Here is a 12,666-nt window from a genome sequence, read left to right as displayed (position 1 = left end):
CCTATAACTTATATACATGCAAGCATTTTTCATTCATATTAGGCCTGAGGATATATTAATACTATGAATTGAGAGGTTATTTTATTATTCCAATAGTAGCAAGTATGCTATTTAGTTTTTTTTTCCATTTTGGTGTAATTTTGTTTACCTCGCAAATCGTTCCTTATCAACTCTTTCATCATCTACACTTCTGCAAAAGAGAAAATGTAACTTACATAATGACCAACCTTTTTATATTGTTGTTAATGCTAAAATAATTTTGAATTCCTCACCTCACAAAAAAGGTATGCAAATAGTAAACTGCCCGGTAAAAGGATCTATTCCTATTATTAGGTAAAACTGTGAAAAAGGATCTATGGCAGCCTGGTAATACTAAGTGTGAATAAGGATCTATCTCAGCCTGATAAACTGTGATTAAGGATTTATCTCAACCTGGTAAAACTGTGAATGAGGATCTATCAATATTTAAAGTAAAACTGTGAATAAGGATCTACAGTATCCCTGCCTGGTAATACTAAGTGAGAATAAGGATCTATCTCAGCCTGTTAAACTGTGAATAAGGATCTATTTCAAACTGGTAAAACTGTGAATAAAGATCTATCGATATTGAGTAAAACTGTGCATAAGGATCTATCCATTAGGTAAAACTGTGAATAAGGATTTATCCATTAGGTAAAACTGTGAATAAGGATCTATCATTGCCTGGTAAAACTTTAAATAAGGATCTATCTTTATTTATTAGGTAAAAATGTGAATAAGGATCTATTTCAACCTGGAAGAACTGTGGATGAGGATGTATCCATATTAAGTAAAACTGTGAATAAGGATCTATGGCAACCTAATAAATCTGTGAATAAGGATCTATGGCAGCCAGGGAAACTTTTAATAAAGTTCTATGGCAGCCTGGTAAACTGTGATTAAGGATCTATGACAATCTAATAAATCTTTGAATAAAGTTCTATGGTAGCCAGGTAAACTGTGATTAAGGATCTATGACAATCTAATAATCTTTGAATAAAGTTCTATGGCAGCCAGGTAAACTGTGATTAAGGATCTATGACAATCTAATAAATCTTTGAATAAAGTTCTATGGCAGCCAGGTAAACTGTGATTAAGGATCTATGACAATCTAATAAATCTTTGAATAAAGTTCTATGGCAGCCAGGTAAACTGTGAATAAGGATCTATGGCAGCCTGGTAAACTGTGAATAAGGATCTATGGCAGCCAGGTAAACTGTGATTAAGGATCTACAGTATCTGTGATTAAGGATCCATGGTAGCCAAGTAAACCGTGATTAAGGATCTACAGTATCTGTGAATAAGGATCTGTGGCAGCCAGGTAAACTTTGAATAAAGTTCTATGGCAGCCTGGTAAACTCAATTCAATGGTGGCCTGGGTATATGTAAAAGGGTGAATAAATTAATATCTGTTTTCACAATATCTCACAACAACAAAAGCCTCAACCAGTCTATCTCTTAATACTCAATCTAACTTGGCTTTCTCTCTCACTCTCTAATTAATGTTAAAACAAATTGTTGGTAAAAGTAGAAACAGATAACACTTAAAAATACAAAAAAATTACTAAATACTAATTTAAATTATTATTAGTCAAATTACTACTAAACTCAAAAAATTATATTAAAATGTTTTTTTTACAGTAACTACTGTACAGGTATTGCTACACTTTTAAAATGCCTTGTGTTAGTATCATATCATATTATTTGTAAAATTATAATGCAAGCCATTACTGTAATACCAATCAAAAATCAATTGACTAAAATCTTATTATTTAGCTTGGTTATTTAGTTCCACCATCGAAAATTTGCTCACGAAAAACCTAGACAGGCTAATGCAAATCCTACTCAAAACAAGAATTTTAAGCCTGCGTTTGCAGGGTTTAACAGCCTACTGTACAGTAGGTTGAGTTGGAAGCTGACCATTACCATCTCATTTGTCTACAATCCTTCTCCAAAATCTCACTAATGAGCAAGTATTTAGCATGAAGTTGACAATACGTTAATACGATAAAATATTAGCACTCTTTTGATGTCATACCATTAGCTTTTATCAGTTATTATGGAAAGTACAGTATAGTGAATTGTAAAAATTGTACATTTTACATACAGTATAGGAAGGATCAGTGTTAATACTAAAACTGATCTAAAACTAAATATTGTACATTTTACATACAGTATAGGAAGGATCAGTGTTAATACTAAAACTGATCTAAAACTAAATATTGTACATTTTACATACAGTATAGGAAGGATCAGTGTTAATACTAAAACTGATCTAAAACTAAATATTGTACATTTTACATACAGTATAGGAAGGATCAGTGTTAATACTAAAACTGATCTAAAACTAAATATTGTACATTTTACATACAGTATAGGAAGGATCAGTGTTAATACTAAAACTGATCTAAAACTAAATATTGTACATTTTACATACAGTATAGGAAGGATCAGTTTTAATACTAAAACTGATCTAAAACTAAATATTGTACATTTTACATACAGTATAGGAAGGATCAGTGTTAATACTAAAACTGATCTAAAACTAAATATTGTACATTTTACATACAGTATAGGAAGGATCAGTTTTAATACTAAAACTGATCTAAAACTAAATTATTGGATTGGAACATGCCAACCTTATTCCTTCAAAGTTAGTCTCACTATTTTAATGCACATCATCAAATTATTTATTATTTAGAAAAGAAAAATAAATTAACTGAATTATACAAAATGATAAAAATTAAGTCTTTTAATTTTAATAATAAACTTTTTTTTTTAAATCAACATGCAATTACTTTTGATTTGTAATCATTTTCATACATTGGTAATTAGTTTAATAGTTGGCTTAATTAATTAATATGCAGACTCCTACAGGGTAAGAGATCTTGGCTACACTTTTTGGAGGTTTGTATACTATTCAAAATAAATGCATGCATCATCTGTTTTGACTTTAATTGGCAAAAATATAGATATACTGTAAACAGAGCCAGCTAAAGTTATTAAAAATTGTATAAAATGAATGGCTCTGCAATAAATATTTAATGATTATCCCAACTTAAGAAGATACTTTATGTATGACCCACTTTGATAGATGGGGTCAAATATGAAATTAATACAACTTTATTTTCATGAGATATTGAACATGAATTTATAAATAAAAAGCACTTTTGATTCATATTCTTAGGTTTAACAAATATGAAACTTGGAATTTTAAAAAGATTGATAAAAAAAACCCTATCTTTAAACTGTGTGTAACATTATCAAAATATATATTAGTTATTTATACAGTATTTCAATTAGACATACTGTAGAATAATTTATATTTATATTTTCAGTCTACAAGACGTTCTCAAGAATGTGAAATTATTATGGTCAAAATGGTGAACAGTTTTTACATTTTGTTTTGTTTTTGCAAAATTAAAAACTACACAATTTGTCGACACATAATTAAGCATTAAATAAAAATATTGAAAATAAAAATTAACTGATATTATAACAATTTATTTAAAGGAATTTCCTATAGTTACTATTTTTCAGACTAACTATACTACCAATCTTAATTAAATTTGTAAAGGAAAAAAAAAACCATGTCAAACACAATAATCTGAGTTATCTCATATAATTTGTACATTTGATCTGGCTGATCTAATGTCGCTGATATGATACTAATACTATAGATCACATTATCCACCTCATTGTAATGTAAGAGTGGATGGTTTGATGTATCTCTTCAATTGCGAAAAGTAAAATACACATGCTTTATTAGTACAGTAACTGATAACAGTGCAATAACATAAACCTAAAGTGAATTTCAAACAAAAGGACCAACAAAAAGCCTTTTTACCGTGAAATTTTCAGAGACGGTACATGACATACTAATAAAGTCATAAAGTATATTTATACAAAAATAATATTATTTGAGGCTAAGACACTGATGTAAACAACAATGTGAACAGTTACAGTATTACAATTCTAAAACAGGTTATTCTTTAAATAAAGATTTTCAAAGACTTTTAATGCCACGTGTATTAAATACTGTAACTAGAAAAAAAAACTAGTAATATTTTAAACTAAGAAAACAACATAAACAACTAAATCAAAATACCATCACCATAAACACAATTGTTGAGTTAAAATTTCTGTTGTGCACATAATAAACTGATAAATTATATTTATTAGAGTGGAGATGATGACAATGAGTATTATTATGTTGCGAGTACAATTAATAATAATTAAAGTTATGGTATATAACAATGTTTGTGTTGATAAATATGAATGCTGATGATGTTGAACAATAAATTTTACAAGTTCTGCAAAAATGATTATTTGGTGATGATGATAAAAAACAAAGTACAGTAGTTGGCAAATGTGATGTGATCAATGGTTGGACAAATTACACAGTAACACACAACAATGATGCTGTAAGTATTTTGATGATGATGCTGTGAGTATCTTGATGATGATGCTGTGATTATCTTGATGATGATGCTGTGAGTGTCTTGATGATGATGCTGTGAGTATCTTGATGATGATGCTGTGAGTATCTGGATGATGATGCTGTGAGTATCTTGATGATGATGCTGTGTGAGTATCTTGTGATAAGTGTTGTAATGATGGTGTGAGTATCGTGATGATGATGCTGTGAGTATCTTGATGATGATGCTGTGAGTATCTTCTGATAAGTGTTGTGATGATGGTGTGAGTATCGTGATGATGATGCTGTGAGTATCTTGATGATGATGCTGTGTGAGTATCTTGATGATGATGCTGTGAGTATCTTCTGATAAGTGTCGTGATGATGGTGTGAGTATCGTGATGATGATGCTGTGACTGTGAGTATCTTGATGATGATGCTGTGAGTATCTTGATGATGATGCTGTGAGTATCTTGATGATGATGCTGTGAGTATCTTGATGATGATGCTGTGAGTATTTTGATGATGATGCTGTGAGTATCTTGATGATGATGCTGTGAGTATCTTGATGATGATGCTGTGAGTATCTTGATGATGATGCTGTGTGTATCTTGATGATGATGCTGTGTGTATCTTGATGATGATGCTGTGTGTATCTTTATGATGATGCTGTGAGTATCTTGATGATGATACTGTGAGTATCTTGATGATGATGCTGTGAATATCTTGATGATGATGCTGTGAGTATCTTGATGATGATGCTGTGAGTATCTTGATGATGATGCTGTGAGTATCTTGATGATGATGCTGTGAGTATATTGATGATGATGCTGTGAGTGTCTTGATAATGATGCTGTGAGTATCTTGATGATGATGCTGTGAGTATCTTGATGATGATGCTGCGAGTATCTTGATGATGATGCTGTGAGTATCTTGATGATGATGCTGTGAGTATCTTGATGATGATGCTGTGAGTATATTGATGATGATGCTGTGAGTGTCTTGATGATGCTGTGAGTATCTTGATGATGATGCTGTGAGTATATTGATGATGATGCTGTGAGTGTCTTGATGATGCTGTGAGTATCTTGATGATGATGCTGTGAGTATCTTGATGATGATGCTGTGAGTATCTTGATGATGATGCTGTGTGTATCTTGATGATGATGCTGTGAGTATCTTGATGATGATACTGTGAGTGTCTTGATGATGCTGTACGTATCTTGTGATGATACTGTGAGTGTCTTGATGACGCTGTAAGTATCTTGATGATGATGCTGTGAGTATCTTGATGATGATGCTGTGTGAGTATCTTGATAATGATGCTGTGAGTATCTTGATGATGATTCTGTGAGTATCTTGATGATGATGCTGTGAGTGTCTTGATGATAATGCTGTGAGTATCTTGATGATGATGCTGTGAGTCTCTTGTGATGATGCTGTGAGTATCTTGATGATGATGCTGTGAGTGTCGTGATGATGCTGTAAGTATCTTGATATGATGCTGTGAGTATCTTGTGATGATACTGTGAGTGTCTTGATGATGCTGTGAGTATCTTGATGATGATGCTGTGAGTATCTTGATGATGATGCTGTGAGTCTCTTGTGATGATGCTGTGAGTATCTTGATGATGATGCTGTGAGTATCTTGATGATGTTGTGAGTATCTTGATGATGATGCTGTGAATACAGTATCTTGTGATGATACTGTGAGTGTCTTGATGATGCTGTGAGTATCTTCTGATGATGCTGCGAGTATCTTGTGATGATGCTGTGAGTATCTTCTGATGATACTGTGTGTGACTGTGAGTGTCGTGATGATGGTGTGAGTATCGTGATGATGATGCTGTGAGTATCTTGATGATGATGCTGTGAATATCTTGATGATGATGCTGTGAGTATCTTGATGATGATGCTGTAAGTATTTTGATGATGATGCTGTGAGTATCTTGATGATGATGCTGTGAGTATCTTGATGATGATGCTGTGAGTGTCTTGATGATGATGCTGTAAGTATTTTGATGATGATGCTGTGAGTATCTTGATGATGATGCTGTGAGTATCTTGATGATGATGCTGTGAGTATCTTGATGATGATACTGTGAGTATCTTGATGATGATGCTGTGAATATCTTGATGATGATGCTGTGAGTATCTTGATGATGATGCTGTGAGTATCTTGATGATGATGCTGTGAGTATCTTGATGATGATACTGTGAGTATCTTGATGATGATGCTGTGAGTATTTTGATGATGATGCTGTGAGTATCGTGATGATGATGCTGTGAGTATCGTGATGATGATACTGTGAGTATCTTGATGATGATGCTGTGAGTGTCTTGATAATGCTGTGAGTGTACTGTATTGTGATGATATTGTGAGTGTATTGTGATGATGTTGTGAGTGTCTTGATGATGATACTGTGAGTGTTGACAACTTTGGGTGTTGATAATGTAAAAAAAATATCATGCTGTAACTATGATATTATTACAACAATATACTGTCTGCCATTGAAGAACTATAATGTTTTTTTACAACATAAAGCCAAACATGAAATAACAGTACATATATCACTACCTTGCATATTTGGTAGAACTTCCTTCATCATCATCGCCATCATCCCCTCTGCAAATATTAATTATTTGAAGTAATAAGAAGTTTTCAATTAAATTTTTGTTTTTAATCTAAACTTTCACTATATTGTACAGAATGAACAAATAACAGTTTTTTCGATAAATGTTGATAATTAAACAATTATTGGCCGATTTTCTCATCTTCAAACAATTATTTTAATTCCTCATTGAAAAAATGAAAGCTCTGAATACAACCACTCTATAATCCTAAGGAACTTGTATCTCTAGTCACTGTCTTCATGTTTATTAAAGACCTCTAGTCGCACAACATGAAATACAATACTGTAGTAAACAAATGTAACCATCTATTTCAAAACTGTAAACATTTTACATCTGTTTTCTCACATTAACTGTTTACTGTATTGTATAATATATTTACCCAGCTTTTCTCTTTAGTGGCATCTGTCCAGGTTGCATTTTTCTATAATAAAAAAAATAAACCATGGTTGAAATTTCAAATTGTCATTAAAATTGATTAAATATTGGATTTCCCTGCCATCTATTACTACAACATACATTATCAGTGCATGTCCTCTGCCAAATGTTTCTTGACCATGTGAAAAAGTTTTTGAAAAAAAAAATGATTGTGATTAAAGTCACATTTTGTACTGTAACAACACAAATGACATAATAATATAGGCGCTTACTGTATTTATTTATAATATGTTACGATTTGAAGCTCAGAAGTAAATGAAAAATGAACATAAAAAGTGTTTTTTTTAATCTTGCAGTTGTAGAAGTATATAATAATGATATTTATAATTATTTTATTTACTAGATGGTACGCCCGCTTCGCTCGCGTACCATCTAGGTCGTGCCCACAGATGGTTCTCGAATACATAATAATTTCAGCGTTAAAAAACTGGCGATTTCAAATGTACGTACAATAATACATGTCGTTTACAGGAACGAATAAATAGACACTGATTTATGTACTCAACTAAAATTAGCACCCTGAGAATTACTTCCGAAAGAGAAACTTGTCACAAAATGAGAACAATTGTTTAAGTCAAATTTAAACAAACTTAATTTGTGTTTTGTATGTAACATTAGGAGTGAGGGATGGGGAAGAGGATGGGTGCAGAGAGGAACAATTTTTAAATATATTAAATATATTCTTTATCCATTTAGTAACGAAATATTAATTGTTTTCATGTTTTACAAATAATATATCACTAAACACAGTAAAACATTGCTATGTAATAATTTAAGTATATTTAAATAAAATAAGTTGAAACTATCACCGTCCTAGTTGAAATCGTACAGTACATGTAACGATACATCACTGCGACGTGTATGTTTATATAATGTAAAACAATTTGTGAAAACCACCTCTATTCGGGAAAAATCATAAAATCGATTTAATCGTCAAATAAAAATTAAATTATCTAACTCAACTTTATTAGTAGGCCTAATGGTTTTCAATTGTTTCTTAGAGCCAATTCATACTTAAGTTGGTTCCTACCCTACCCACCAAAGTTGTTCTGCGTTTAGGGGATGTGATGCACCGTAGGCCTATCCTCTACTGGCTTTACAACGCTACTCATGCCAGTGAGGGAAGGGTGATGATGTGGGTGGTTTAAATGCAATAATAAATATTTGTACATAATATACGGCGACTGAAAACGCTAGTTCATTATCCGTTAAAAAAAAATTATATCCAAACTCTGCAGCACAGATTGAAAAAAAAAAATGGATCGAATTTCTGTTATGAGTATACAGTACTTGCCTTTACGACGCCTGAGGGAATAGACACTTGTGGAACAGAGATTGGAATGTTCCATTCATCGCAAATCAATACATTTGTATAAACGTATATTAAATCTATCAAAATAGTATTTTTTAAAGAAAATCGGCCTGTCTTCAATATTATGATGCTGTACTCGAGCTGTTCAACCGGTTTTCAGCCATTAAAAACAATTATCGTAGGAGGAGATAGGAAAATGCGAAGCATCCTCGTATTATTGTCTGTGGGTATTTTTCAAGACGGACATCCATTAGACAGTGTATACCACGATCGAAAAACACCCCTATTTGGGGCAAATCGTTGAACCTAAATTCATTTTAATTGTCAATAACTAATTACCTAACTCAATTTAATTAGTAAACAGGGTTACATCAGGTGGTTAAAATCAGTACCGAGATTCTAACCAACTTTATATACCATCGAGTAAACATTCTAGAAATAACGCGCGATTTACCGAATTTTGCCCTTACGTAAATTTATATATAGATTAGAAATATGTTCAACAAATAGTTTTAATTCCAAAACTCCAAAGAATATTCACCCTTGAACTTTAGATAAACCCTTATTAAAATGTGACTGTGCTTTATTAATTCCCTGCATCTGTGATTTCTCATGAATACAACCAATCACATTTAAATGGAGCTTTGAACACTTTAAATTAGCATGATGATCAAGATGAGTGTACACTGTATGAAGAAATGAGTGGGCAGATATCATGAATGCTATGTACACTCAATTTACTGTTATTATAGTAATTGTTTACCAAACAAGTTATCACTGTACATACTGTATGATCAACATTATGTACAGTCTTACTAGGAAAGGCCATCTTTACCAAGGACATTCAATATAAATCAATATTTTATATCTTTTTACCACAAAGCTACTGCCTACTACTACTGTATGAGTCTGCTGTAAATACATGCATGCTCATTTTGTTATTTTTATAATAGAATTTTACAGAAAAAAATCCTGTATTTATCATACAGTATTTAATATTTTTGTAGCATTTCTGTGCATTTTGAAACTTAAATATTGGAAAGTACTGTAATGTATGTAATGATTTTAGTGTTTGTTGAATGACACAATAAACATTTTTGTGTGTTCATGTATTTGACATGATCATATTGTAAACAACAAACCACATAAATCTAACTAGAAAGCCACTCCGAGAGTGCATACCTCCGCCTACCGTAAAATTCTCCTACATAAGATTTCTCCGGAAAAAATGCTTAATGTCTTAATGCTGTTTGAGATTTAGGCTAATTTCACTACAAGCATGTGTATACGAGTTTGGTGTAATGGTTATGTAACAAGCCTTTTTTCAATTAACAATAGCTTCAGTTGACTAACAATAGAACAGCAACGCGAAAATCAAACGAGTGAATTTGAAAAGAAATAGGTTTTTTAAACTACTCGCATTAAAAAAAGTCCACATTAAATCAATTCATGTTTTTAAATTACAAATAACCAATTTTAAGTCTTGCCTCTTGTACAAAAATGAAGTTTTTTGGACAAGTAGTTCTCGAGAAAATGCAATTTCAGTTTACTTAATACTTTAAGACTGCTCGCCGGCTTTTGAAAAATTCTGTCCTATCTTTTAACACTAGCAGGTCTGAAAAGTATAATAAAAAGTGGTTCAGAATTGGGACCATGGTCCCAAATGGTCCCAACATTTAATGGAATGGTCCTTGACCACATATCTATCTGTATATTCATTTTGGTAAAGATCTTGTAATTACTTTTTGAGTAATCCTGCTAACAAACAAACAGACAAACAGACAGACAAACACATACGATCGATTACATATACCTCCTTGGCGGAGGTAAATTACAAGTTACTACTAGTAATACTTGATATGTATTCAAATTATTTCACATTCTGCAAAAATCACCTTACCGTACATGATACTACAATTCACTTCACTATTAATAAGTACTATTAAACAATGTCTATTTTGTAATGACTTCAATATTTTGTATTTTACAGTTTACTATTCTATTTGTATTGATTTAAGGAGCAAAACTATGAATTAATTCAGTTGATATTCAAAAAGTTGATGTACCACATAATCCTATGCTGAATGTGCCTACAGTATATACAATCTCTCTTGAGCACAAAAAGTTGATATAATCCTATGCTGAATGTGCCTATTCAATTTTTTTTTGGTATGCTGTCATCAAAATCATTAAAAAAAAAAAGAGATTAATGCACAATATTTTAATTGACGTTAATCCTGCAATTGAGGTAGAGAATTTAACAACATCTTAGTTTTATTTGGCTTTAGTTAATTTGGAAAAATAATCGTGTCAATCATTCAACAAACAAGAGATGTTACATTTAATACATGAATTACAAGACTTACCAGAATTGAGAGTTAATTTTGTTAGTTTTTGAATAAAGTAGTAAATATAATTTGCAAGGCTTTCTCTCTCTCTCTCCCCACTGATGCAGTAAATGTGGCTTGCATATGGATACACAACGCTCATCTAAAATATTTGAATTCAGCACGTTCAGTAAGCCATGCTACACCACATGAGATATTTTATATCTAGTGCTGTTTTTCTTTAGTCTACTGTCCTCCTTGTATGGCTAAACATAATTATTGCACAAGGTCGCATGAATATTTATTTGATTCCAAATGATTAAAACTATAAATTGTAATGTAAATATTTATCAAATTAATATTTCTACATGATATTGTAAATTATGAATCACAGTATACTCTACCTTGCATTAAATATTTCACCCACATTAATGTTTTCCTTGTTAATTTTTTTAACAGTACAGTATTTATTTGATTTTTTAAACCATTTTGTTAAAAAATTAACTAAATATTACATAGCCTCAATTTGTTTTTTATATTTAGCAATATTAAATGTTACCGATTGATTTTGAAAGTTGACAATATGCAATTGAGTATAGGCTTCAAACAAAGGCAAGTAGTGTTACAATAATGTATTCTCTTGGTTGGAACCATGATCCACTGTATGCAGAAAGAGAGAAAGCCATCTTGCTTTGGGCTAACTCAGCATGGTAAAGGACAAAGGCCTTTCAACAAAATGTAAACTGCTAGTATTTATCTCCTTGATTGATACACTCTAGGTACAGTAAAGTATATTTTTCTTTCGATTTATGTGTGATTTATGAAATCTTGTTCCTTACTTCAATTTTAAGATGATCCTGTGATCTTGCTAGAATTCATTACAGTTGGTTTGAATTGCATTGAGGATGACACAAAAGGCATTGAATCATGGTACAGATGTTGAAGTACAATGGTATTTAAACAGGCTTATAGTACCTGTATACACACAATACTGTTTATTATTTTTCAAATCTAAAAACTGTTGTTGTAGTTAATGAATAGTAAAAAACACCTGTATAATAATAATGTGCTTATTCTGTACAGTAGATTTACGTTTAAAAAGCTTTGTTTTCTGTCTATTTTTTAATGGAGAGGTGGGTGATGGGTGTTTAACTTAATGTTTTAAAAATACTGTATAATAATTTCGTAAGTTTTAAGCTGGGACTTCTGGCTTGCTTTAATACTTTTTAGAAGCCACAGACATTTTTTTGTCAAACAAATAAATGAAATAAAAATATATTTTAAAAAAACAATTGTCAATAGGCCTACAGTATACAATTGGATAAGTTGCCTACTGTATGAAATAAAAAAAATGTAAAACAATTGGGCTTATACAAGGGTACGTAAACAGGCCTTGTATTTTCAAAATTGTAGGTGTGCTACAAATTGCACTCCTCATCACATTCAGGGGTGCTGTAGTTGTGCTGTTTGTACTTTGGTGTGTTTAAAGGGGGATTCTGGGTTTAAAATTGCTTTTAAATATC

The 12,666-nt window shown here is 31.5% G+C and overlaps 1 protein-coding gene across 4 annotated transcripts in view; it reads right to left on the bottom strand.

Annotated features, from left to right (window-relative positions):
• LOC140063148 (aryl hydrocarbon receptor nuclear translocator-like) overlaps window positions 1-12,666 on the bottom strand; it is a 35,853-nt gene that overhangs the window by 18,781 nt on the left and 4,406 nt on the right. The window contains exons 2-4 of one of the 4 annotated variants that reach the window (XM_072109602.1): window positions 7,449-7,490; window positions 7,014-7,061; window positions 149-190 (exon numbers count right to left, since the gene is read on the bottom strand). In XM_072109602.1, coding sequence (XP_071965703.1) covers window positions 149-190; window positions 7,014-7,061; window positions 7,449-7,486 — 128 coding nt within the window. In that variant the 5' untranslated portion in view covers window positions 7,487-7,490. The remainder of the gene's footprint in view (window positions 1-148; window positions 191-7,013; window positions 7,062-7,448; window positions 7,491-12,666) is intronic. The other 3 variants (XM_072109603.1, XM_072109604.1, XM_072109605.1) reach the window with 3 other exon arrangements.

The sequence above is a fragment of the Antedon mediterranea genome, chromosome 11 (assembly GCF_964355755.1).
Source record: "Antedon mediterranea chromosome 11, ecAntMedi1.1, whole genome shotgun sequence".
In the NCBI taxonomy this organism is placed as follows: domain Eukaryota; kingdom Metazoa; phylum Echinodermata; class Crinoidea; order Comatulida; family Antedonidae; genus Antedon; species Antedon mediterranea.
Note: the sequence above shows the minus strand (reverse complement) of the source record. Positions and strands in the feature narration are given on the sequence as shown.